We start from the raw sequence: 27,362 nt of genomic DNA on the forward strand, positions 1-27,362 counted from the left end.
GGCGGGCAGAGTCGGAGTCGAGAGCAGGGGCTGCTTCCAGCAAACAAAACCCTGGGCCTCAACTAGCGGCCTCCCTGCCTCCTCCCTGGGTTACCTTCTGTGACCCCCGCGGTTACACGGGCATCCCAAGGGCCCTTCCCTCTGCCGCGGGCAGGGGTACGCGGGCAGGGAAAACAAACCTTGGGAGAGGGGGTGGCAAGCCTACCAAGAGTTAAAAACGCTCAGAGGAAGGGGAAAAATTAAAAAAAAAAAAAAAAAAAAAGCTGCGCTCGGTCCAGCTTCCCACATCAGCGCAGTCCCCGCCCCCGCCGGCTCGGTCCCCGGCCGCGCCAGCCAGGTTTTTGCGGCAGCCTCCAGCCTCCCCCCGCGCCGGCCGCCCCTCCGCCACCCTCTCCCTCACTTTCCCAGGACCCCGCGGCACCCTTCCCGCCCTCCCGACTGAGGACCGCGTTCCCAGGACGCTGGGGGACGCGGAATTCCTTCTCCTTTAGGTCATGAGCGAAGGCCTGCTCACCTTCCCTGAGACGGGAGGTCAAGCCCAGAATTAAGGGTGAGGAAGGTCACTCTTCCACTCTCCCAGGCCCCCGACTTGCTGGGTTCCCACAAAGTTACAGGCCTTTCCATGTCCCTGCACACCCCCCTGAAGTCACTCTGGTTCAAAGCTGTGTGTCCGGGACCCAGGTCCTCACTCAGGAACCCGGCACCCTAAGAGCTCAGAATTCGTCTGCACCCGACCGCTGGGGCAAGGAGAGGCATTTCGGTGACGGAATTTGGATTCAATAATTTATTTTTCATATAGTGCCAGCACCCTGGCCATGGGAGTAAGGAGAAGCATTTCTGTCAAGGAATGTGAATTCAATAATTTATTTATGTAGTGACAGCAATGGGAGTAAATACACAACATCCTTTGTTTTTATTAATAAAATAAAAATGATGAAAACAGAAGCAACGAATGAGGAAGACCATACCACTCATGATACATCAGCCACATGGTCAGAAAAACCCATGTCTAAAGAACGGTTGCTGGTGTCGTGGAGTTTTATTGCATTCAACAGGGGGAAAGGTATGGCTGGAACGGACAGGACCCAGGAAGCCCCTGGCAGGGAGATAGTGTGTGGGGCTCAAGCCTTCTATGGAGACTTGTCTTTTACTTCAAAAAAACGTTTGGAGTAGAAGACAGAGGAAGAGGGATAATCCCCTCTCTGACCCGAGCCTTCTTGTGAGCCAGATCAGTCCGGCCAGACACAGGGCAAGAACCCTGCGTCACCGTCACCACTGGTCATTTGCTGGTCCCGCTCTTTATGTCACAAACAAACCAACAGAAAATCATGGAGAAGTCTCAAGGGAATAGGAGGCAGCAAAAAGGACGGCTGCCTTGGCCCCAAGGGCATTGGCGGGAAGGGAGGAGGGGACCCGCCATCCCAGGCTCCTCTCCTGGAGGGGGGGGGGTAGCATGCTAAATCCAACGCAGCTCTGCTGGAGGGGGCTGCTGGAGGGGGCGGGAGGACTGGGTTATGGCTCGACTCCTCTCTGGGGATGGAGAGTGAGATGACAAGGCCATCTGTCCCCGGAGAACAGTAGCCATCTAAGGCGGGACAGAAGAGAACGGAGTAACAAACACAACTGGGGCAAGGGTTTGAGAAGGGGAGGGGGAGGGGAGCATGCCAGGCACACACTTCCAGGGAGGAGAGGAGGTTCCCCCCCCCCCCCCCCGCCCCAGACCTCCTCCGTTCTCCGTTCTCCTGAAATGCCCGGGGTAGAACCGGGTAGAGCTATTCCCTGCAGCCGGGACGAAAGTGTCAGGGAGGGCTAGACAGGGGGAGAGGAAATCCAACCTGGGCCCACCACTCTGCGTCCGGAAGCCCCCCAGACCACGGAGGGTGCCAGCTGTGCTGGGCGTGGCGTGGTAGTGACGGGCAGCAGCAAACACATGCATCAGGGCCCCAGCACCCTGGCCAGCCCCGGGCCCCTGCGCCTGAAGTAGAGGGGAGGGCGTGGGGGTAACGGAACCTGCAGGGACCTTCTCCGAACAGCTGCCTCATCACCCGTGTCTCTCAGGCCTCCTCTCCCCGAGGTGCCGCTCTGCCGACCACTCTGCCCGCGGCCGCCCTGCATATGGGACCAACCGAGGCCCGTCCCGGGCGTGTGCCTGCACCCTGTCTGTAGTGTTCCGAAGCCCACCCGCCGCACTGGAGTCTAGGACGCTCTCGGCGAAACTCAGAGCACAGTGCGCGCCGAGTCGCGGCTGCAGGCAGGCTCAGCCATCAGCCAGGGGCGAATGACTCCCTGCCCCCAGCTCCTCTTCCAACCGAGAGGACGTTTTACAAAGATCAAGGCACTTGGGACAGAGGCAGCACTAACACTAGTAGGGCAAGCAAAACTGGGGGGTGGGGTGGGGCGGGGCAGGGTACCAGCTGGACAGACAGACGGGAGAAAGGACGATGCACGTCTGAGGTCCAGGAGGAGCCGAGGAGTGGGAGATGGAAGTGGCACGCAGCCGGAACTAGCAAAGGAGGAAGAAAGTAATAGTGGCCGGAATCGGTTCGGTCCCTCGGGCCTCTCGGAGCCCCGCCCCCGCGGGCCCAGGCGTCTCCTAGGCAAAGATGTTGGTGATGAAGTCCAAGAAGCGCTTGGCGTACTGCTCAGGATGGACCGTAGAGATCTCCGCCCCCGCCTGTGGGGAGTCGCGACACCGTTAGGGTCCCGCCACAAGCCTCCCCGTCCCCCACCCCCAGACCTCATCCTCCTCGAGACCCTCCCCACACCCCTTCCTCCTTCCTTTTGCCACCCTTCTGCTCTGGTATGAGACGCTTTATTTTTTTTGGCTTTTTCGGTCTCTCCGGGTGTTGCTCAGGGGTTACTCCTGGCAGTGCTCAGGGGACCATATGGGACACCGGGGATCGAACCCTGGTCGACCACGTGCAAGGCAAACTCCCTCTCATCAGTACTATGGCTCCAGCCCCTGGCATGGAGAGGCTCTTGTAAGGAGCCTCCGCAGCATCGTGGCGGGAAGGGCAGGCCAGGAACGCTCACCCCGTGCTTGACAGTCTTGGCTGCATGAGCGGCCTTCTTCTTGGCGTCGTACTGTGTCAGGATGTCAATGAGGCCCATGAAATACACCTCCTTCTGGGGGGCCCCTGGAGGGAGGGGGAGACAGAGAGAGAGAGAGAGAGAGAGGGAGAGGGAGAGAGAGAGAGAGAGAGAGAGAGAGAGAGAGAGGAAGAGAGAGAACATAATGAAGAGTGGGACTAGTCCCAGTTTCTTCTCCCCAGGAATCATTTGTGTCTGTTCACTTTACCAATGAGCCCCCACCCCCACCCCACCCCAGCCCTGTTCTAGAAAGTTCGCCAGCTTCTTCACCCGCCTCCCCACCACGTCACCGCCAAGGTCTGCCTCACCCTCGGCGCTCCGGATGGCGTAGACGTCAATGAAAGCCTCAAACTCGCCGGGGCCCAGGGGCCGGTGGGAATGGATGTAGCCGCCAATGCCCTCGGGGGAGGTGCCGTAGGAGCCCACCAGGGCGGGGGGCCCGGCCAGGCCAGAGTCGCCGTCCCCCTCGGGCTCCTCCTCCCGCGGGGGCCCCTCCTCCTCCGGCTCCGAGCCCCGGAGGATGTCGTGGATGCCCAGGAGGAGGCTGTAGTCCATGATCTTCAGCTGCACGAGGAACTGAGGCCCCTGACCAGTCAGACACGCCGGGACGCCGCTCCCCACCCCGACCCTCCTTCTAGCTCCGCCCCTGACTCTGGGCCCCCCCCCCATTTTTTTGGGTCACACCTGGCGATGCTCAGGGATTCCTCCTGGCTCTGCACTCAGGAATTACCCCTGGCGGTGCTCAGGGGACCCTATGGGATGCCGGGAATCGAACCCGGGTCTGCCGCATGCAAGGCAAACGCCCTACCCACTGTGCTACCGCTCCAGCCCTGGGGCCCCTTAAGAGTGAGACTTGAGGGCTGGGAGTCTGGCCCCGCCTTCTTATGTCTGGGTTTCGGGGGTTTATTCCCACCTCGAGCCCAATTCCCCACCTGGCCAAGGACCCAGAGAAGAAGAAGACTGTGCGGAGAGGGACAGCTGTCCTGCAGGCAGCCGAAGGAAGGAGCCGCGCGTTTCCCGAGAGCGCCCCGTCCTCACCTCCACGTCCCTCTTCAGCTTCTCCAGGAAGACTTTCTTCTCCTCCTCCCCGATATAGACCTTCTGGTTCTTGTTGAGGAAGTCCATGTCCTTCAGCGTGGGCAGCTCCTTCACCTGGGAAGGGAACGGATGCCGGTGGGGACACGTCCCGCCTCCGAGAAGAGCCCGCTTCTGAAAGCCCCGAGAACAGACTCTGGTCCGTCCCTCGGTGACGCTGCTCCCAGGTCTGTCCCCGCCCCCAGCCGCTTCCCAGACTCACTGCAGCTAAGCCGCCAACTGCTTATGGAGTTTAGGCCCCCGCAGGGTGACTTCTCTTCGTCACCAACAGCTATTTGGGTACGAGAGACCGAGAATGACAGGGAATGGGGAAGCCTGTTGCTTCTCTAGTTGGACGGCGCCACCCCACCGACAACGCAAGCCAGCACGCTGCTGTCCCCTCTGCTCCCTCTGCCTGTCCGTGCCATCGGTTCAAGTCCCCCACCTCTCTGTGGGTGGTTTAGATCAGAACAAGGAACTGCCGAGCTGGACCGCTTTACCTTGGGACGCCCCTTCCACACCTCCTCCCCGCCCCGCACCTGTCACTGGAAATTAATATTTACCTTCTCCTTATCGCTGGCTTCCCGGGAAACTAGGGACCCCTGCAAAGAGACCCAAAGAGCAAGTTAACACGAGCACTTACACGCCCAGCTCCTAGGCGGGAGAGACAGTGCAGGGGTCCAGGCGCCACCCTTGCACATGCTCCCCCCCTTTTGGTCCTAGCACCACATATGGCTCCCCAAGAACTGCCAGGTGAGGGCCCTTAGCACAGAGCCAAGAGTAGCCCCTGAGCACCACTGGCTGTGGCCCCCAAACCCCAAAAAACAAAAGAGACGGCTCCCCAACCTGCAGCCGCCTTCCGAGCAAACCAACCACTCTGGGAGGCAGTACAGAGTTTGGGCACACGCCGGGCAATCCAGGTTCCGTCTCTGGCATCCCACGGGCCCTGAAGTATCGCTGGGTGTCGCCCCGGAGGTCCCCAGCACTGCCAGAGTGGCCCTCGCGGTCCCCACCCTTGCAGGCTCAGAACGGCACTGCATCCTGGGGTCTCGCTCTGCAACCCCGGCCTGGTCTGGTAAGCATCCCCAGGAATGCCTTCGGGTCCCCTGAGCACGACCCGCCCACACAAAAGGAAATAAATAAAATGAACCAGGCAGGAGCGGTGGGACGGCGCGAGGGACCCGAGTGCATAGTTGACTCGCAGCAAGGCGGCTCTCCAACACAGCTAGGAGTTAGCCCTGAGCACTGAGCTGGGAGGAACCCCAGAGCACCACCAGATGTGATGCCCAACGACAACGATTCACTCAGTGCCTCGCAGCCGGGAGTCCTGGCAGCGCCCTTCTCCCCCCGCCCCCAACAAAGGATGGCAGAACTTTTGAATCATGCCGTGCACCACCACTCTCGGGCCCTCAGAGCCCCCGCCTCCCGGCCCCGAGCACTACGCCCCTTACCTTCAGGTCATACTTCCTGTGCACGGGAAGGCGGTGGCTGAACATGTTGCGCATGACGAGCATGTAGCTGTCTTCGTTGTCCACACTGACTCGGTACATGCCCAGGAACTGGGGCAGCAGCGTGCTGCCGTGGCACTTCACGATATACTGGGGTGGGAGGGAAGAGGGCGGGAGGCTAAGCAGCCACTCCGCGGGCAGCCTGCAGTGGGACTCACACGCCACCAGTCCGGAGGGGGGCAGCACAGCTCAAGGGGAGAGGTGACCCAGGGTGGCGGGGGCTTTCTAAAGCCGCCCTCCTCAGCCGCGTTTCATTCGGGTCCTGGCTCTTCACCTTAAAATGATTTCTCTCCTTCCTCAATCTCGGAGACGGGAACGCCCGTGTCATTAATCCTTATTTCAGGCCCCTTTATGCCAGCAGTCACAGAAACATGACTCGAAATGACAGTTAGCAGGGCGGGAGAGAGAGTGTAACAAGTAAGGCACTTGCTTTGTATGCGGCCACCCCAGGTTCAGTCCCGGCATCCCCTGTGGTTCCCTGAGCACCACCAGGAGCGATTCCTGAGTGCAGAGCCAGGAGTAACCCCTGAGCATCGCAAGGTGTGGCCCCCGAACCAAAGCAAAAGAAATACCCCAAAGAAATTACATTTACCTATGAAGTTATTTTATGGTAGTGCATCGTTTCTTCATGCACTAGATTCCCCACGTATGCTTGATGGCATGTAATACAGGTCCTTAAATTATCTACCTTTCAGGGCCCCATCTCTCACTATTGCTGCCTACTTCTCTTTATGTTCCTCAGAAAATAGTATTTCTCAGAAATATTATTCAGCAACTGACCCATTTCCTATCTCCCATTCATACCTTCAACAAATGAAACCAGATTTATACCCTCATTCCTCCTCTGAAGTCCCACTACACCGCCCTCTCCCCGACACGTGTTGTCAAATCCCCCGGGTCACTGTCATACTTCAGCTGGGTGGCACTTGATACTACTTACGTTTCTACTAAGGACTCACCACTAGTGGCACAGAGAGACAGTACAGTGGGCAGGTCGCCTGCCAGTGGCTCACCCAGGTTCAGTCCCTGCCACTGTAGGGTCCCCTGGGCCCTGCTAGCAGTAAACCCTGAGCACTGCCGGCGGTGGCCCCCAAACCAACAAAACTCTCTTCACTTGGGGCTGGGGAGGTGGCACAAGCTTTAGCGCATCAGCCCAGCATGCACAAGGCCCTCAATTTGATGGCTGGCGCTGCATGTGCCTTCTGGGCTCCCACCACTGCTGAGTATGACACTGGTGGCCCCCGAGCTGATGAGGCCAAAGCACGCAAATGCCAAGGCTAAGAATCACTGCACTGGCCTCGCCCTCTGACTCATCGCCAGCAGGGTAGCCCCTGTGAAACCAACTCTCCGGGCTGCAGTACATGCTTCACATGCAGAGATCCGGGTTCCATGCCCAGACCACATGGTCCCCGAGCACCACCGGGTGTGGCCCGGTGGGGGGGGGGATGGCGGGAGGGCAGAAAACACACACACAAAAAAAAAACACAGCAACACAGCAACACTCTTTACCCTGAGTTTCCATTACACCATTCTTCTGCAATTATCCTGTCCTCAAATCCTATACGGAATGAAGTAGGTCAAGCATAATTAAAAGTGTCTGTCTATTCTTGGTCTCCTTTATAAGATTCCTCTCCCTCCTTGCTTCTTAGCTTCTGACCTTAACTTTCTGTTCATCTCACGCCACATACTTCCCGTTGATAATCTCGAGTCATAGCCTTACCTGCCACTGGTGCGCCTCTCACTCTCACCTAGACTTCTCTGATTCTATTTCCCAAACGCCAAACACACCCATGACTAGATTAACTGTATCAGGATAAACCACAGACACCCTCCATTCGACCATTTCTCTCCTAACACTTGGTCCTTTTCCTGCTTCCTGCTTCCCAACGGCTACTGAATTAATCCAGAACAGGAATATGGAAGCATCTTTGCCTCGATTCCCTCCGTTCTTCTCAGGGGGTTTTCCCTTCCATTCCCACTGCCATCACTCCCCCAGGGCCTCTCTTTTCTCACCTCCACGGGATGAGGTGAAGGCTCAGTGTGCAGGGTACATTCCCTGCATGCACAGGGAGCGACTCTGATCCCGGGCACTGCATGGCATTCCTGAGCACCACCAGTGTTGCCCTGGCGGTCCCCAGCACCACAAGGTCCAAGCATTGCACATCAGCCTGGGTGATGACCAAGTACCACCAGCAGTGGCCGCAGGCCCCTCTGAACACTGCTTGGGAGACACCAAAACTCAAATAAAATGATCTCTATTACCAGTATTCCCCTTTGAATCTATCCTCTAAAATGCTGCCATACAGGGCCAGAGAAATAGTCCTGAGGTTAAGGTACTTGCCTTGCAAGCCGCCAGCCCTGATTCAATCCCCTGCACCACATTATGAGCCCCCAGGTGCTTCCATAAGTGACCCTTGAGCACAAAGTCAGGAGTAGCTGTGGAGAATCACTGGGTAAGGCCCCAAATCGTTCCCTACCAAAATAATTGGTAGGAGTGTTGTCGTAGGGACATATCTAAATGACCTATATATCACTTCCCAGCACCCCATCTTCAGAACAGAGGTCCAAGTTCTTATAAAACCCCTCATCATCTGGTTCCTGTTTCCCCAACACCGTATTCCAGTCACAACGATTTCCTGAAAACTCCTCACCGTCAAGCTCTCTCACGGCTCTGTGCCCGCACAAGCGCTACTTTCCCTAGCTTAGAATGTTCTCTTGGACCTCACTCAACAGTTAACCCCGACGCAGCTTTCAAGATGCTACTCCTGCAGGGCTGGAGAGGTAGTGCAACGGGTAGGGTGTTTGCCTTGCATGCGGCTGACCCGAGTTCAATCCCCGGTATCCCATATGGTTCCCAAAAGCCTGGCCAGGAGTGATACCTGAGGGAAGAGTCAGGAGTAAGCCCTGAGTACTGCCGGGTGTAACGCTGCCTCCTCCCACCAAATAATCTACTCCTATGACACTCCTCTCCGAATACGTCTCTTTAGGCTCCGAAGTGCGTCACTTTTCCCGGATGAATGGCATGCTCTCCCTCTATCCCCCCGCGCCCCCGCCCCCCCCGCCCCCGCCCAAGAGCATTCTGTGCTGTGGACTCACTTTACTGAGTGCTAATACTCACTTCCTGGTTTCTATCATGAGAACGAGAGATCCCTAAGGGACTGGGACTGTTTCACTCACTTCTATAGGTTTTTTTTTTTTTTTGGGGGGGGTCATACCCGGCAATGCTCAGGGGTCATTCCTGGCTCTGCACTCAGGAATTACACTTTGCAGTGCTCGGGGGACCACATGGGATGCTGGGAATCGAACCCGGGTCAGCCGCGTGCAAGGCAAATGCCCTACCCGCTGTGCTATCGCTCCAGCCCCAAGGAACTGGTTCTTTTTCTGCTTCCCAACTGTTGCTGAATGAACACCCAACTGTCTTTTTATACTTTCATTATTTCTACACTTTCTAAAATCTTGTATTTCTATACTTCTTTCTATACATGTAAGGGCCTACTAATATTTATTGACCAAAACAGAGACCTTTTGGAACTTTTATTTCTTGCCCATTGATTTTATTGAGATTTTTCTTCAGTAGAAAGACATTCAGGGGGCTGGAGTGAAAGCACAGCAGGTAGGGCATTTGCCTTGCATGCGGCCGACCCGGGCTCGATTCCCAGCATCCCACAGGGTCCCCTGAGCACCGCCAGGAGTAATTTATAAGTACAGAGTCAGGAGCATCCCCTGTGCATCGCTGGGGGTGACCCAAAAAGCAAAAAAAAAAAACAAAAACAAAAAACCAGACATACATTCAAGTGATGTCTTTATGTCTGTTTATTTCTGGAGTAGAGGAGTTTGGGGTCACATCTGGTGGTACTCAGGTAATAATAATAATAATAATAATTATTATTATTATTATTATTAATTTTTAAAGTTAATTTCTCAGGGACTTCTCCCATCTTGGTGCCTAGGGGCTGCTAACTAGGTGAGGCTTGGAGAAGCAGGCCTCCTGCACACAGAGCGGGCGTACTAACCCTCTGAGTTATCTCCCTGCCCTTTAGACAACGTAATCACCGTTGAAATATTTCAGGAACTGCAATCTCCAAGTAAATCTGAGAAGACAGAGCAGCTTCCCGAATCCCACAGAGGCTGGATACAGGCATGGTTAGCCCCTGACAGTGCACTATCCTGACTTTCTCCCCAAACGGCCTTTACTCCTGACAGTATAGATGGCATTAGGAGAGAACCGATACTTAGTCTACGTTTTACACTTTGCTGCAAGTGTGCTCTTTATCTTTTAACCCAGAGTAGTGAGAAGGAACATACTTAAACCCTTCTATTTGGTCATCTCCGAGTAGGTATATAAGAGGCCCTTTTTTTGCTTGGTTTTGTCTGGGGGCTACACCTGGCAGTTATCAGTGGCTATTCCTGCACGGTGCTGAGCGCAAACCCAAGGCTCCCACAAGGAAAGAATATGCATTCCAGCCCTTGAGCCAATTTCCTAACCCTGCAGAAGCCCTTTGGGCCATCTCCCTACACCTATAGAGCAATTCTTTTTTTTTCTAATTTTCTAGTTTCAGGGCCAGGGATGGGGCTCAATGGAGGAATCTTGAGTCTAGCCACTTTTTATTTCTTACAAATCAGAACAGGGGCAGGGTGCTTGCCCTGCATGTAGCTGACCTGGGTTTGATCCCCAGCACCCAAAATAGTCCCCCAGCCCTTGTGGAGTGATCCCTGAACGCAGAGCCAGGAGGAAGCCAGGAACAGGTGTGGCCCCCGAACAGTGAAAAATCAAAATAAAAAAGCCAAGAGATGATCGGACAGGGGGTAAGGCACACGATCTGCATGTGCAGACAACCCTGGCTTAATCTTCCAGCACCACCAGGAACCCTGCACTACTGGGTACAGCCCCAGAGGCCCCAGAAAACCATCTATGTGGCCCTGGAGCTCCCTGAGCACTGCTGGGAGGCCGCCAGCTAATTCCCAGCACTGCAAGGTCCAAACAGCACAGCCTTCAGGGCCTCGCACTGGCTCACCGACACGTTAAGAATCACAGGAAGGGGGCTGGAGTGATAGCACAGCGGGTAGGGCGTTTGCCTTGCACACAGCCAACTGGGTTCGATTCCCAGCATCCCATAGGGTCCCCTGAGCACCGCCAGGAGTAATTCCTGAGTGCAGAGCCAGGAGTAACCCCTGTGCATCGCCAGGTGTGACCCAAAAAGCAAAAAAAAGAAAAAAAAATCAAATCAAATCAGAGCCAGAGAAAAAGCTTAGTGGGCTAGAAGCATGCTGTGCATGTGAGCACAGAAAGGGGTGTAGCCTCCATTACCAGTATCACCCCTAAACCAGAAGAAAACAAAAAATCGGGGGCTGGAGCAATAGCACAGCGGGTAGGGCATTTGCTTTGCACACGGCCAACCCAGGTTCGATTCCCAGCATCCCATAGGGTCCCCTGAGCACCGTCAGGAGTAATTCCTGAGTGCAGAGCCAGGAGTAACTCCTGTGCATCACCAGGTGTGACCCAAAAAGCAAAACAAACAAACAAAAAAAAAAAAACCAAGAACAAACCCAAAAATTCATCCCTAAGTTTAGGCTTCTTAAGAGCAAAACGCCCTACTGGGAGGAAAAGGGAAAGAACGTGACTGAAGAGAGGACCGACCTGGTGATAGTTGGAGAGGTTGCTATGCATGTCAGCAATGTCCTCACTCGAAACTTCCTTGATGACGAGTGTCCGATCATAGGAGATAAGGAAGCGACCATCACTGCCTTCAGTTTCATTTGGAGGGCTTCGGGTAAGGGAAACCTGGGGATACAGAACAGGGCAAAGGTTCTTTCCCTCATCCTTGAATACGAAAATGCTGTTGCAAGAGAGTGGCTAACTGACCCTGGCTGCAAATGGACAGAGCCCTGATTTAAGAGGCCACGTAAAGGGTTTTAATATAATTCCCAAATACAAACTGAATGATAAAGAAAGTAAAAATTCTTGTTTCTGCGATTTTCCTCTCAAGGATAGAGTTTAAATTTTCATCAGTTTTTTTTTTTTTTTTTTTTTTTTGCTTTTTGGGTCACACCCGGCAATGCACAGGGGTCATTCCTGGCTCATGCACTCAGGAATTACCCCTGGCGGTGCTCAGGGGACCATATGGGATGCTGGGATTCGAACCCGGGTCGGCCGCGTGCAAGGCAAACGCCCTACCCGCTGTGCTATCACTCCAGCCCCAGTTTTGAAAAAATTTATATATATATTCTTTGACAGGGGACCGAAACCCAACGATGCTCAGGGTTTACTCCTGGCTCTACACTCAGGGATCACTGCTGGTGGTGCTTGGGAGATCACCTGGGATGCCAAAAATCAAACCCAGGTTGGCTGCATGCAGAGCAACGCTCTAACCACTGTACTATCTCTCGGGCCCCTCGTCAGTTTTTTGAAGATGTCTGAGACCACAAAATAAGGAATTGTATTTGCCAAGGCTTTCAGCTTTCATTTCTCCAATCATAAATGTCCCACAGATTCCCCAGTTGCTGAGAAAAGACTACCCTCAGTAACTATTCGGCTCTCACCAAGTAATCCTGGTCATCAATGCCAAATCGATCACGGAGGTTCCTGAAGACCTGAGGACAGTACTCCTTGAACTTAAAATGACTGGGCAGATTTTCCCTGAAAGAGGGGTTTTCGTGGTAAGAAAACAAAGCGACAATATTACCTTACATTTACATAGGGCTGAAAAGTTTATAAAGCACCCTCACAGACATGACCTTATTTGATTATCATCAAACCCTGTGATAACCTTGAAGGTGTATTATTTCCATTTTGTAGTGGGGAGAGGCTATAATTAAGGGTGGCTGAGTGATCTGCTCTAGTTATATGGCTGGCAAATACCTTAAACAGAATCAAGATCTTCTGTCCACCAAATCGGCATTTCCCAAAACAAAGTGGAGACATCCTAAAATCAGCAAGAGCCGCCCTGCTCTGATGGCCTGTCCTCTCAACAGGAGGGCTTTGGGAATCCAGGGACTCCTTTCTTGGTGCCACTCTCAGAAATGTATAGAAGTAGGATCTAAACATATTTACTCAAGGAACTGAAGGAACTCAAGTGAACTGAAGGCTAAAGGAGAGAAAAATTAGTAAATATCCTATAAAGCTACAGGAAAAGGAAGTGTAGACCACACAATTTGGTAATTGGTTTCGAAGTTTAAAAGTCATTGAATTGGCAGGGGTGGGGCGAGGGGTGTTGGGTGACACCTGTGGATGCTTAAGGGCTTTCTCCTGGCTCTGTGCTCAGGGACCATTCCTGGTGGGTCTCGGGGTCCATATGTGGTGTCAGGAAATTGAACCCGGGTTGGCCCAATAGCCCGACCCACTATATCATCTCTCCATCCCTCGCCGAATCTTAACTCTTAAAAGGACAAGTTGTTTGTTTCCTTGGAGAGGCTGACAGGAGAAGGGCAGGAAGTCCCACCTGTGGAAAAGGTGATTGTTGACCTTGATCTTGGAGCTGGCTTTGAAGTCATCAGGCAGCAGCATCACTGGGGGCGGCACCTGGCTCAGCTCGTTGATCTGAAAACCCAAAAGAAGAAAAGGGAGGCGAGTGAGCAGGGCTGAAGGGCGAGACGCACACACTGTCTGGGCGAGATCTCATCAGGAGAAGCGACTCAAAGCTCATTCCTCTCCCAACAGTGGTTCTGCCCGTGCTTGACAGAGGTGGGAGAATGTGGCCGGCCTCTCCTGCTCCCCACGGAAGACTGCGGCAAGCTGCCCTCACACACAGTCCCCCACACTCACGCCCCCACGGAACTAAATGCTCACAACAGTCATTTTATATTAGGCAAACCCTGTAAGCAGTCCAGGACTATTTTTAAAGCTGTGAGAAATTCTAGAGAAAGAAGAAAAAAAAAAAACAACACCTCAGTCTCAGTCAACCCCAGCCTCTCAAGACAAACAGTTCCATGCTCCATTAAAAACAGAAGAAAAAAAAAGGCTTTTTTCAAGTACACAGGAGAGGGAACCAAACTCTGAGGGGGTCAAGAGCAACAAGAAAGAAACGTCAGCATCCTGCGAGAGAGGGCGCCTTACACACAGGAAGGTCCTTCCCAACCCTCTTGAGGAGGTTCTTTCTCTGCAGTTGGCAGCCCACTTGCTTAGGTGTGAGGGTAAAAGAAAAAAAAAGAAAGAAAGAAACAGAGCAGCTGGTTTCAGAGGGTGTGCAGGCAGGCAGGCAGAGGGTATGAGTTCATTAGGGGCTCATTAGGCCTCTATTCACAGCACAAAATATGCCAGCATCACATGCTCTCCTATTAAACACTCCCCCCCCAAAAAAAAAACCTGCAGCCTGCTATCTGCCGTGGAGAGAAGAGTTACAGTAGAAGAAATTCCCAGGAGACTCCCCGGAGCTCTCTCCTACCTGTATCCCTCTACCGCACCATACTGATCAGAGGCCTCTAACCTCTGCTTCCTACACACTATTAACCACCTAGTCTGAGCTCAAGGGAGAGGACAACCACTAGTCACCTGCACCCCTTGCGTACCCGGCTAGCACAATGCTCGGCACACAGTGGACCCGATGCACCTATTAACGAAATAAATGCATCCCTTCCCCATCCTTGCGTGATCGTCCAGTAGAGGTTAGGAAGTACAGTCTAACCTAAATTCCCTCCACTGCACTGAAACCCAGCTCCTCTTAATTCTCAGTCAAGGAGGACAGAACATATTCCTCCAGGAAGGGAAGGGAAAAAAAAAGGCACTTGTGATTCCCAGTCTAAAATTCAGCTGTGGTTCTTCATGCTCCCCTCCTCGTCACCTGCTGTCAAGCAGGCTGAGTCATCAGTAAGGCATATGCTCAAGGAATTTCTTCATTCGAGACACTAGAAGTGTATGCTGGCTGGAGAGTGGGTGTTGAGGCTAATATATATATAACATATATATGTGTGTATATATATATATATATGTGCATGTGAATATACACATACCTAGGAAGCTGAGGCAGGTATTATGTGGAATTCTCCCAAAGGAAACCCCTCCTGTTAAGCTTCTGGAACCCAGAGATGGATGAGTCACCTCAAAGGTGCATTTGAGAAGCAGCCGTGCTCCCATCAGCCGTGCCCGTCCTGAGAGCCGGAGACTGACACCAGAGAGCAGGGAGAAGCCCGCCCAGCCACAGACCTCAAGGAGTGAATCGGCATCCCCCCCCCCATCGTGACGTTCTAAGCCATAGATGGACAACATGGAAAACACGGTTCTTTCTTATTCTCTGTAACTCTGCCTAAGAATTCCAGGGGGTTGCTTTATAAGACATTCTGGCACGTTCAAGGTCACTGCATCCCTTCCACTCCAGGTCTGCGGGAAGGGGACAGCTTCCTTCAAGAGTCCTCCGCAAAGATGAACTGGCCTCTCTGGCCTCTTCCTGGTCCCCAAATCACTTTCCAGTTCCGTTTCTAAAGTTCATTACCTTTGAGTCCCCAGGACCCAAATTCCTCACCTACTTACATCATCACTTCAGCGGGGGGGGGGGGGGGGGGGGGGGGGGGAAACAGGGGAGGTGCAGTTAAAATCTATGGCATACAGAAATAAGCCCCGAGTGAGTGTGGGGTTAGGGGGAGCAGCTTCTTTGAAAGGCTGTGCCTCTGGAAAGAAAAAAGGACAGGCAGGATTAAAAGGTCCAGGAAGGAGCTGGAGCAACAACACAGCGGGGAGGGCGTTTGCCTTGCACGCGGCCGACCCGGGTTCGATTCCCAGCATCCCATAGGAGCACGGCCAGGAGTCATGCCTGAGTGCGTGAGCCAGGAGGAACCCTTGAGCATCGCGGGTGTGACCCAAAAAGGGAAAAAAAAAAAAAAAAAAGGTCCCAGAAGCTGGCAGCTTCCTCTAGAGCCGAGGATTCGGAGCCAAGGGCTGCAGCTGGAAAGCAAAGTGGAACGGGAAGTGAACAGGTCCCCGACACACACGCACCCCGGACACACACGCACCCGGACACACACCAGCAGCCCCGCGGGGCCACTCCCCCTAACGCCCTTCCAGCCGGAGCCCGGTACCGGCCGGTCCCCTCAGCCCAGGGCCGCGGCTGGGGCTGGGTCTCGGGCGGGGACGAGGGAGCCGGGGAGAGGGAGGAGGAGGAGGAGGAGGAGGAGGGGGAGGAGGAGGAGGAGGAGGCGGAGGAGGAGGAGGCGGAGGAGGAGGAGGAGGAAGCGACCCAGACCCCGTTGTCCCAACAGACCGTCTCGCGCCAGGGGAGACGCGGCAGAAACACCTGCGCGAGGTGCGCAGGGCCGGGGCCGGGCGGGGCAAAGGTGGCGGCGCCGGAGATGCCAGGACCGGAGCCCGGGACGCGGGGCCGGCAGGAGGGCGCGGGGCTCGGGGGGCTCGGGGGCGGGAGCGCGGGGGGCGCGGGCGCCGGGGCGGGGTGGGGGGGTCGCCGAGCAGCGGGTCTCACCGAGTGGGAAACGCCCCACAGGAACACGCCCACCAGCGGGTCGGCCGCCCGGAACACCTTCACCTTCTGCTGCACGAAGTGCTTCTTCTTGGTTTTCGAGGCGAAGCCGAAGCCCGGCCCGGGGGCCGACGGCGCCGCGGGGACGGCGGCCGGCGGCACCGAAGAGGACGCCATCGCCTCCCGCGCGCCCGCCCGAGGGAAGCCGGAGCCGGCCGCGATCCGGGCGCCCGACCCCGGAAGCGGAGCTCACCTGCGCCGCCGTCACGTGACCGGAGGCCGGGCTAGCGCGCGCCAGGGGCGGGGCTAGAATGGCTCCGCCCCCGGGGATGGCTCCGCCCCCGGCGCGCGCGCGGTGGGTGTGCCCGGCGAGCGCCCGGGCCGGCTGGGAGCGGACAGGTCGGCTGCAGCCCACTCCCCCGCCGCTCCCCATCCTCACCCTGGTACTCCGGCACCGTGACCATCGGTGCGAGGGGTCGGCCGCGGCCTGGTCGGGCGTGGCTCCGTCGTAGGCCGGGAGCTGCTTTGCCACAGAGTCGCCGCCTTCTGGTTTTACCCGGTTTCTTCGTGTCATCAGCCTCGGATTATTTTTATTTTTATTTTTTTTGCTTTTTGGGTCACACCCGGCGATGCTCAGGGGTTACTCCTGGCTCTGCACTCAGGAATTACTCCTGTCAGTGCTCGGGGAACCCTATGGGATGCTGGGAATCGAACCCGGGTAGGTCGCGTGCAAGGCTAACACCCTACCCGCTGTGCTATCACTCCAGCCCCAGCCTCGGAGACTTAACCCGAACCCTCCCTCCTTTGCTTAGCACGGATTGGAGTGGGGTGCATCCGGGGGTGGGGGGTGTTGGGGGAATCCAAAACTCTTTCTTGGGACCCCACGCGCCTTGTGAGTGGAATCGTTGATTCATTCTACGAGTATTTATTGAACCTCCTCCTGATTCTCCTCCTTTGAATGAGGCAGGGGTTGGAGTTCTGGCCTCCCGGGGTCCGGAGTCCAGTGACGCTGGTTGGCCAAAGGGGAGAGCTGCAATCTCCACGAGAGATAAGGTTCTCTGGAACTCTCTTTGTGAGGCGCGCTATGGACACAAAGGAAGTGCAGCTGGTCAAGGGAAGCTGAAAAGGATCAAGACTGAGTTTCGCGTGGAACACTTAAGGACAGAGCTAAGTGCAAGCTATTAGACCAGCCGAGAGGAAGGTGGTCTTCTTGCACACTGGCAGGCCCTTCTTTGATCCCCTGAACTGCATCATCTTCCAACAGCACCACCAGGTGTGGTCCCCAAACAAACAAACAAAAAAATAGAGCAAGGGGTTAGGAGTCCCCCAAAATAGCATCACAGGCAGGGTATTTGTCTTGCATCTGGCAGACTGGGATTGGATTCTGGCACCATCCCAACACCACCAGGAGGGACCCCTGGGTGCAGAGCCATGAATAAGCCCTGAGCACAGCTGGGTGTGACCCACCCCTAATTTTTTTTTCTTTTTGGATCACACCCAGCGATGCACAGGGGTTACTCCTGCCTCTGTACTCGGAAATTACTCCTGGCGGTGCTCAGGGGACCCTATGGGATGCTGGGAATCGAACCTGGGTTGGCCGTGTGCAAGGCAAACGCCCTCCCCACTGTGCTATCGATCCAGCCCCCCCTAAAATTTTTTAAAGCTAGGAATTAAAGGATTTTCAGCCAGAAAATAAAAGTGTATAAAGGCATGGGAATAAAGAATAAATCTTAGTCTTTTTTCTGGCAAATATAAACAAAACGAGAGAGGAGGCTAGATAGTACAGCAGGTGATGCACTTGCCTAGCGCAAGGCCACCTGGATTCTATCCTTTACATGGCACAGGGCCCCCAAAAGCCCACCAGAAGGGATCTCTGAGCACAGGCCCGAGAACTGAAAACTAGGGGGGAAAGCAAGGTGTTTGGTTGGTTGGTTTTAGGGGCCCCACCCAGCCGTTCTCAGGGCTTACTCCTGGTTCTGTGCTCAGAGATCACTTTTGACAGTAGCAGGACTGTGGGGGGGGGTGGGGCTGACGCCACGGGGACACCTGGGTCAACTGTGTGCAAGCACCTTCCCCACCTTCCCCACTGCACTGTCTCTCGAGCCCAGGAACTACGTTTTTTAAATTTTGGTTTTCAGGTCACAATCAGAGCTACTCACTGCTTGGTGCTTGCCATCACTCCAAAAGGTTTGGAGGAGAGAGTGGACAGAACCCAGGCAGAGCAGGGGATGGAACTTGGACCTCTGGCAGGCAAAGAATGCCCCAACCCTTTGAGCTATCGCTCAGGAAGCAAAATTTAAGGTTGGAGAGAACAGGCATGGAGAACCCATAATTTATTATTTATTTGTTTATCCCGTGTGTATGTATGGTGTGTGTGTGTGTGTGTGTGTGTGTGTGTGAGAGAGAGAGAGAGAGAGAGAGAGAGAGAGAGAGAGAGAGAGAGAGAGAGATGCCAGGTAGGAAACTCAGGGTTTACACAGGCAAAGTACGCGCCCCCCACCCCCAATGCTGAGCTACATCTCCAGTTCTAAATGCGCTTTTAGGACCATGCAGGCATTCTGGAGCATGATGGTATATTGCAAAACTATAGGCATGAGATGATGAGCTAAAACAACTGTGGTGATTGGGACGATAGAAGGGGATAGTATTTAAAGACATATTAGAAAAAGTCTGGGCCTGGGAGAGAGTATAGCGGTAAGGTACCTGCCTTGCATGTGACTGACCCAAGCTAAATGTCCATCACTGCGTATGTCCCCCAAGCCCCACCAGGAGTGATCTTAATTGCAGAGCCAGGAATATGCCCGGAACACCATCAGTGTGGCAAAAAAAAAAAAAAGAGTGTATTTGGGGTTTGGGGGAAAAGGAAACATTGAGAATTAGTCCCAGGCTTCAGAGAGAGGGTGGTGAGATGAAAAGAAGCAGGTTTTTTTTTTTTGGGGGGGGTGGAATATAAGTAGTACAGCAAGTAGGGAAATTACCCTGAACACAGCTGACCTGGATTTGATCCCCAGCATCCCATATGGTCTCCAGAACTCTGCCAGGAGTGATCCCTGAGCACAGATCCAGGAGTAGACCCTGAGTACTACCAGGTGTGATCCAGGGGGGAAAAAAGGATAAAGGAAGAAGGAAAGAAAAGAAAGAAAGAAGGAAAGAAAGAAAAAAGAAAGAGAAAGAAAGGAAAGAAAGAAAGAAAGAAAGAAAGAAAGAAAGAAAGAAAGAAAGAAAGAAAGAAAGAAAGAAAGAAAGAAAAGAAAGAAAAGAATAGGAAGGAAAGAAGGAAGAAAGAAAAAGAAAGAGAAAGAAAGAAAGAAAGAAAGAAAGAAAGAAAGAAAGAAAGAAAGAAAGAAAGAAAGAAAGAAAGAAAAAAGAAAGAGACAGAGAGAAAGAAAAAAGAAAGAGACAGAGAGAAAGAAAGAAAACATGAGTTCTGTTTAGAACATGTTTGAGTCACCAGTGGACTACTGGACAAGCATGTTCAGGGCCCAGCAGAGTGGTCTGGGCCTGACACAAAAATGTAATTATTATCATAGAATGTGAGGTCAAGATGAGAATCAAGGACAGAAGCCCAGTATAGACCAGCCTTTAATAGGCTGTTGCAGGGGCTGGAGCGACAGCACAGTGGGTAGGTCGTTTGCCTTGCACGCGGCTGACCCAGGTTCAAATCCCAGCATCCCATATGGTCCCCTGAGCACAGCCAGGGGTAATTCCTGAGTGCATGAGCCAGGAGTAACCCCTGTGCATGGCCAGGTATGACCCAAAAAGAAAAAAAAAAGAAAAAAAAAATAGGCTGTTGCAGGCTGGGCAGGAGCAATAGCACAGCGGGTGGGTGGGGCACTTGCCTTGCATGCAGCCGGACTAGGTTTGCTCCACAGCATCCCTTATGGTCCCCCAAGTACCTCCAGGAGTAATTCCCGAGTGAAGAGCTGGGAGTAACCCCTGTGCATCACCAGGTGTGACCCAAAAAGCGAAGATAAAAAAAAGAATAAAGATTCTGGGAGCTGGAGAGAGAGTACAACAGATAGGGCACTTGCCTTGCATGTAGCTGATCTGGGTTCTACCCCCAGCACACCATATGGACCCCTAAGAACCTCTAGGAGTGATTCCTGAGCTCAGAGCCAGGATTAAGTCCTGAATTCTGCTGGCATGTCCAAAAAACAACAAGGAACTAATTTGGTTCAGATCACTGTCACTGTCACTGTCTCCCGTTGCTCATCGATTTGTTCGAGCAGGCACCAGTAACGTCTCTCACTGAGAGACTTATTGTTACTGTTTTTGGCATATCCAATATGCACAGGTAACTTGCCAGGCTCTGCCGTGCGGGCTCAATACTTTCGGTAGCTTGCTGGGCTCTCCGAGGGCTGGATAGCACAGTGATTGGGCTTTTGCCTTTCACGCGGCCAACATGTGTTCGATTCCTCGGCCCCTCTCGGAGAGCCCGGCAAGCTACTGAGAGTATGGAGCCCGCACGGCAGAGCCTGGCAAGCTACCCGTGCCTATTGGATAAAAAAATAGTAACAATAAGTCTCTCAATGAGAGATGTTACTGGTGCCCGCTCGAACAAATCGATGAGCAACGGGATGACAGTGACAGTTTGGTTCCTATAAAAGGACAAATCTGTGCAGCTAGAGATAGGTGTATAGATGTGCCTAGTGCAGGGTGGAGGTGGGGCGGTAGATGAAGAATTTCACGTTCATTTACATTCATTTTCCTTTTAAAGCAAGGAACTCACTGCTCAAGGAAGAGGAGACACAATCTTTAAGTGTGCGGGCGTAGATGAGTCCGTGGAGAGGGGAGAGGGGCAGAGCTACTTGGAGAAATGAAGGCACGTTACATAGTGCGGGAGGTCTGCTCACGTCTGTAGCAGCTTTTTAAGATCTGAGCAAGGAATAAGGGTGGGGTGATGCCAATGGGATTAGGAAGAATGATGGGGGGGGTGGTGGATGTGTAGGCGCGACCTTGAGATAAAGATGGAGCATTTTGACATGGTGGTGGGTAGGATGAAACAGCCCTGCAAGTATCACAGTCACTGTCATCCCGTTGCTCATCGAGTTGCTCGAGCGGGCACCAGTAAACATTTCATTGTGAGACTTACTGTTACTGTTTTTGGCATATTGAATACGCCACGGGGAGCTTGCCAGGCTCTGCCATGCGGGCGCAATACTCTCAGTAGTTGCCGGGCTCTCCGAGAGGGGAGGAGGAATCGAACGTGGGTCAGCTGTGTGCAAGGCAAACGCCTTACTGCTGTGCTATTGCTCCAGCCCCCTGCAAGTATACACCAATAATATGAATACTAGTGGTTTGACTTGGGGGCTACTTTGGCTTGGTTTCAGGAATTGCTCCCTGAGGTGCTTGGGGGACCATGTGGTCCTGGGAATATAATCCAGTTTTCCTGCAAAACATATGCTCTGTCTCCCGAATTATCTCTTAGGCCCTCACTACTATTGTACACTGATACTTCAGTAAAAACTGGTTGGGGATGGGAGAGGTCGAATACCGGGAAGGGCATTTGCCTTGCATGCAGCCAATCTGGACTTGATTCCCAGCGTCCCAGGTGGTCCCTCGAGCCCCATCAGGAGTAATTCCTGAGTGCAGAGCCAGGAGTAACCTCTGAGCATCACTGGATGTGGTCCAAAAAGAAAAAGAAACTGATGCGGGGAGGCAGAGAGACAGTACAGCATGTAAGGCGCTGCCTTGCTTGTGGCTGACCTGGGTTTGATCCCCAGCATCCCATATGGTTCCCTGACACTGTCAGAAGTGATTGATTGCAGAGCCACGAGTAACCCCTTAGCATCGTGATGTCTGCACCCCTGCCAAAAAAAAAAAAACAAACAAACCTGATAGGGTGTCTGAGCTAATAGACTGGGATGAAAATGAAGAGAACAGGACATCGTTTTTTGGCTGAAAATTATAAACAACCGGGATATGTCCATCAATAGCAGAAAGGATGAATGAATGATTACATACTCCTAAGGTATTAGTATAAACATATAGCATGACATTTTATGTTGACCCCTGAACAATATAAAAGTTAGGAGTCTACCCCCATGAAGTAAAATTTTCCAACAACATCTGACTCCCACCCAACTAAACCACAGTTAGCCCTTGGCAGTGAGTCCTCTTTCAGGACTCTTTCAGATCTGTTCAGCTCCAACAGTGGGTTTGACATCCTGGGAGTCAACCAGCAGACAGACATGGTTGCTCGAATCCACGAATGCTAAATCTGCAGATGTGGACGGCATAAATGATAAGAGTGGGCCTGCACCCTCCAAACCTGCGCTACTTAAGGGTCCAATGAGGTAGATCTAGTTATAAGGACGTGAGAAGACCCACGGGATACATTGTCAAATGGAAGGGGAGGGCAAAAAAAAACCCTATCGTGTGAACACACAGCAAAACCTCTGGAAGTCCCTAGACCACCCAGCCGTACGCTGGACATGTGGCATGCAAGGCAAGGAAACTGGGGCAGGATAGAGATTCACCACACCACAGAGTCATCATTGAATCGGTTTTATTTTAAAGTCATCTATGTACATCAAGTAAATACACACTGGGGTTTGTGCAGTTTGGTTTGTCTTCCACGCTGGCATGCAACATTTTGGCAGATGTGAGTGGACCGGCCGGGGGTTTGTGGGGACCCCGGCTCTTTGAAAGAAACGTGGTGAGGGTGGCGGGGTGGAGGAGGCGGCTGTGGGGGGACCCTGGTGAAGGCTTTCTGTGCGTGTGTGTGCTCGCGTCTGGGTTCCTTATTTCTGCAAGCGTGTTCCCTTACGTCTTACAAAAGAGAAGGCAGCCCCCTCTCCTCTTTCCCCTCGGCTGCCCGACACCTTCACTTTCTCTGATGCGTGTGAAAAGAATCATCTGGTGGCAGAGTCCATAGAGCCCTCTGGGTTAGGGCGTGCCCTCCTGGAGACCACCAGCACCGCCTCCCGGGGGCTTCTGCACCGCAGGGTCTGGAGACAGCGCGTGAGCCCCTCCGCCCCGCCCCTTCTCCCCTGGCTGAGTGGCGAGGGGAGCCAGACTGGACCCCCTTCCCCAGAGCAGGACCTTCAGGCTGCCGGGGCTGGGTGGCTCCCTGCGGACCATGAAGGTTCCCCCACGAGCAAAGCCGCCGAGTGAAAAATGCTAAGAGCCCAGTTTGGCAGCAGTTTAGGTAGTTTATCTTCAAAGTTTAAATTTGTTTTTTTTTTTGGGGGGGGGAAGTCTTTAAATGATTATATTTTGAAAAGCCTTGCTAAAAAGGACCCAACACATAAAGGAGGGTTGTTGTTGTTGTTTTTCCCTTGCAGAATCATGGACCAATCTTGCCTCTATTGACCAGCGGGCACTGAGTTTTCTCACACTGAGTTTTCTTTCCTGGCTTAGCAGTTGGGTGATGGGCTGCCCTGCCTCCCATTCTCCACTCCTAGAGAAAACTGGGTATCCTCACACCAGATGTTCTTGACCTGAACTGGCTCATGACCTCCACTCTCATCCCTGCAGTTACCGAGAAAACCACCTTAGCACCATGTGGAAGGAAAGAACTGGGAAACCAAACCGAGAGGCCTATCAACTACATGGGGAGGGGCGGGGGGAGAGCCCCAGGGCTCTTGCACCTCCAGAAAAATCGATCTTGTCCATTTATTTAAAGTGCATGTAATACCAAATGGGGACATTATAGAAGGAACTCTGTGTAAAAAAAAAATTTTTTTTGTTAATATATATTGGGTAAAAATCAGGCTCCAGCTTGACAGGAAGGTATCTCAAGATAGATATTTTGCCAATGGGCTGGAAGCCCCCCCAATGGGAAGAATGTGCAGCCCAATATGGGACAGATAGAATTCCAGCTCATCTCTGTGGCAAAAAAATATTCGGGAATTTCCAAGCCTATGTCCTTTCCCCAACTCAAGGAAGCAGTTGTCTTGACTCTGCCATGGACAGATAAACAGTCACTTGACCAACTCTTGAGAAAGCTCTGTCTCAAGTTTCAATGGACTTTTTAAATTGTGTTCATTTGGGCCACACCTGGCAATATTCAGGACTTGCTCCTGCCTGGCTCTGTGCTCAGGGGTCATGCTTGGCAGGGCTCAGGGGACCCTCTGGGGCGCCGGGGATCAAACCTGGACCAGCCACACGCAAGGCAAGCACCTGTTCTGCTATACTCTCTCTCTGGCTCCCGTCGGTGGATTTTTTTTTAAACAACTGTATCCTGCTTATGAACTGGTGTAGAGGATCTCAAAAGGAGTTTTTAGGGGAAAGGGAAGGGGCCCCTTGAGAATCGGGATCAAAAAGTCCTTTGACAAGATCCCAGGTTCTTGTTCTTCTAGGGGAGACCAGGAGCAGGGAGGCATAAGACAGACTTGAGAGGACAGGTGCACACCCAGAATCCCTCCGTTCAGGTGAGAGGTGGATGAAGCAAATTCTGCATCAGCTGTAGCAGTCTTTCCGTTCCCCCCTGCACTCACTCCGCGAGGAGGCCGAAGCGTGGATTTCTCTCTGGATGCTAAGACTTCTTCTGCTTAAGGCTTTGTGTGTGTGTGTGCGGTGCGTGTGTGTGTGTGTCGGCGTGTGCGCGCACGCGTGTGCACGTGTGTGCGCACCGGCGTGGGTGTGTGCGTGCCCTTGCACGCGCGCCTGTGTGTGAAGGAGGGCAGCCCTCCAACTCCCGCTTTTTCCTTCCATCATCTCCAGGACTAACACCAATCAGGGTGAGAGACGAGTATGTGAGGGAGAAAGAAGACACATCCGCCCTCCTCCCTACGGGCCCCCGCAAGGAGGGGCTACACTACGTTTAGAAATCGCTAAATACATCGTTAGATACTTGGGACAGAGACGCAGCAGCAGCTTCTGGTAGATAGATACAGAGTACAAAGAGAGAGGGAGGGAGAGGAGACGTCACACGGGACAGTCAAACGACAGGGGTCGGGGCGCGAGTTAGTGTCAGAGACCACAGGAGAGCAGCATGCTGAGAGGAGAGGCCTCAGTCCCTCTTAGAAACTGGGGAGGAAAGAAAGAGAAAGAGGCGGTGAGGAACCTCAGTGCAGCCCGGCCACGCCCCCGGCGCAGGGCGGCACCTGTGGGCGGCCGGGTGCACGGCGCTGCCCACTGCTCCAGACAGCCAGATGCCGCCCTCCCCACCCCCAGGCCTTCCCTGTTCTTCCATTCCGGGATTCTGGCTCCTCCTCGCGCCTTTCTGGCTAGCCTGGAAACCCCCAGGGACAAGCGGGCTTGGCCTGCAGCCCCAGGGCAGACTGGCCACCGGTCCCTTGCTTCGCCCTCCCAGGAAGTGAACAAGAAGGCGAGATCCTGGTTCCCAGTTTGCAGGGCACGGAGGAGCCGGGTGAGACCCAAGAACTAAGGAAGGTGCCTGGGCTGGGGCGGGCCTTGCGGGGGCTCCGAGAGGGGGTCGGGTTTGCGCCTCCACTGAGTCGAGGAGCAGGGGGAGCGTGGCCTTGCAGCGTGGAGGGATAAGGGATAAGGAAACGCCACGGGGCGTTTCGTAAAGCGTGTTGGTGACAGACACCAGAGCACAGGCTCGGGCTCGGGACTAAATCTGGAACCGCTTTAGTGGAGATGGCTTAGTTCGGAAGAGCGAATCCTCAGAAATTATTTTAGGGAAGCCTAAAATTGGGAGAGGGTGGGCTGTGATGAGCCCCCAAGTCCCCGTAAATGTTCTGGGGTGGCACGGGACAGTCCAGAGCGACCCAACCCTTGATTCTTTATTTTTTATTCTTTTTGGGTCACACCCGGCGATGCTCAGGGGTTATTCCTGGCTCATGCACCCAGGAATTACTCCTGGCGGTGCTCGGAGAGGGGGCGGGAGGTGAACCCTATAGGATGCTGGGAATCGAACTCAGGTCGGCCGCGTGCAAGGCAAACGCCCTCCCCGCTGTGCTGTCATTCCAGCCCCCTCTTGATTCTTTTGACATGTGACAGTGACCCCTAGTGGTCGCCAGGGAAAGCGTCTAAGCAGGCCGGAGGAGAAATGGTCCAGAGGACGTTTGGCAGCAGATGGAGAGAAAGGAGGAGTCGAGGGGACACTATGCTGCACAGTTGTGAGATGACCCCCGCCCCCCAAAGTGGCAGAGACCAAGAGGAGATGACTGAGGCCAGGGGGAGGGAGCAGCCCGAAGCTACCTGAAAATGCAGCTACGCAGCAGTCCCCGGGGAGATTAGCTGGCTGCGGTCTCTTGGTGGAGAGGGAACAGCTTGGCTTGGTCCTCAGCCTCGTAGCCGCAGGGCAGGTCGCTCCTGGAAGGGACCGTCACAGGCTCAGCGGTTAGCTCCGCAGAAACGAAAGCGCGTCCCTGATACTTAGCCTCCCAGTACTCCTAAAACAGGCACTATGCGTGTCTCACAGGAACGCAGGGGGACATGAGGGCCAGAGCCTCTTGGCAGCTCGTCCAAGGTCACAGAGGTCACAGAGGGGGAGAGGAACCGGGTCATCTGCGACCGATGGCCATGAGCCCGTCCCGTCCCCATGTCCGGAACGGGGAGGCTCTACGGAAGGGGATTAGAAGTGGGGACCACGTTCTCCAGGCAACACGGCGAAGGCAAGACCACTTTCCATTTTCTCCTCCTTCCCCTGGAAGCACTAGGGAGCCCCTTTAAGTAGGACGTGTGGGAAACGCAGGGATTTCTTCAGATACCCCCTCCCCCACACCTCCCCCCCACACACCCGAGAACAGAGAGCACTGGTGTACCTATTGTCATTGATATCCGTGGCGTTTCCTGAGGAGAGCATCATTGGCAAGACAGGATTGAAAGAAGGAAAGAAAAAGGGGCAAGGGAAAAAGACGGACATCAGAAAGTTTCCTCCAACTCTCTCCCGCCCCCAGCCCCCAGGAAAAGGTGAGACTCTTGAGGTTACAACTGCCCTCTGAGTCTGTGACTCTCTGTCTTCAACGCCCCCAGACTGCATCATTATTTTGTGTGAGAATAAAACCTCCCTGACCCCTCACAAGGGAGAGAGCAGGGAAAGAAAGGTAAGGGGAGGGGGGCTGGAGCGGTAGCACAGTGGGGAGGGCGTTTGCCTTGCACGCGGCCGACCCGGGTTAGAATCCCAGCATCCCATATGGTCCCCTGAGCACCACCAGGAGTGATTCCTGAGTGCAGAGGCAGGAGAAACCCCTGTGCATCGCTGGGTGTGACCAAAAAACGGAAAAAAAAAAAAAGAACCCACTTAGGTGCCCAGACCCTGATGGACAGGTGGGGGGTGGTCAAGCTACCATCACAGGGTCGCTTACTTTCCTAACGTCTTTCGGTTTGCCTGAGGGTCCTAAAGGCTGTATCCCGACCCTTTCTCACTCAC

General features: G+C 53.7%; 2 protein-coding genes across 2 annotated transcripts in view; both read right to left on the minus strand.

Moving 5' to 3' along the window:
• Nucleotides 1-848: 848 nt before the first annotated feature.
• PIP4K2C (phosphatidylinositol-5-phosphate 4-kinase type 2 gamma) lies at nucleotides 849-16,354 on the minus strand. The gene is made up of 10 exons (XM_055127930.1): nucleotides 16,079-16,354; nucleotides 13,112-13,209; nucleotides 12,213-12,309; nucleotides 11,311-11,454; nucleotides 5,616-5,762; nucleotides 4,728-4,766; nucleotides 4,129-4,242; nucleotides 3,399-3,666; nucleotides 3,034-3,137; nucleotides 849-2,674 (listed from the first exon to the last, which is right to left on the minus strand). The coding sequence occupies exons 1-10, from the start codon at nucleotides 16,250-16,252 to the stop codon at nucleotides 2,594-2,596; spliced, it is 1,266 nt and encodes a 421-aa protein (XP_054983905.1). The 5' UTR covers nucleotides 16,253-16,354; the 3' UTR covers nucleotides 849-2,593.
• A 6,212-nt stretch (nucleotides 16,355-22,566) lies between these two features.
• KIF5A (kinesin family member 5A) overlaps nucleotides 22,567-27,362 on the minus strand; it is a 46,723-nt gene continuing 41,927 nt past the window's right edge. The window contains exons 27-29 of the mRNA XM_055125280.1: nucleotides 26,755-26,782; nucleotides 26,189-26,302; nucleotides 22,567-25,048 (exon numbers count right to left, since the gene is read on the minus strand). Coding sequence (XP_054981255.1) covers nucleotides 26,224-26,302; nucleotides 26,755-26,782 — 107 coding nt within the window. The 3' untranslated portion in view covers nucleotides 22,567-25,048; nucleotides 26,189-26,223. The remainder of the gene's footprint in view (nucleotides 25,049-26,188; nucleotides 26,303-26,754; nucleotides 26,783-27,362) is intronic.

The sequence above is a fragment of the Sorex araneus genome, chromosome 2 (assembly GCF_027595985.1).
Source record: "Sorex araneus isolate mSorAra2 chromosome 2, mSorAra2.pri, whole genome shotgun sequence".
Taxonomy (NCBI): Eukaryota; Metazoa; Chordata; class Mammalia; order Eulipotyphla; family Soricidae; genus Sorex; species Sorex araneus.

Excerpts from the sequence above, each read along its gene's own strand:
- PIP4K2C (XM_055127930.1), bottom strand. The coding sequence starts at position 16,252 with ATGGCGTCCTCTTCGGTGCCGCCGGCCGCCGTCCCCGCGGCGCCGTCG. Across the intron at positions 13,210-16,078 it reads TGTGGGGCGTTTCCCACTCG|ATCAACGAGCTGAGCCAGGT; the intron begins GTGAGACCCGCT and ends TTGGGTTTTCAG. Across the intron at positions 2,675-3,033 it reads CCAAGACTGTCAAGCACGGG|GCGGGGGCGGAGATCTCTAC; the intron begins GTGAGCGTTCCT and ends GACTCCCCACAG.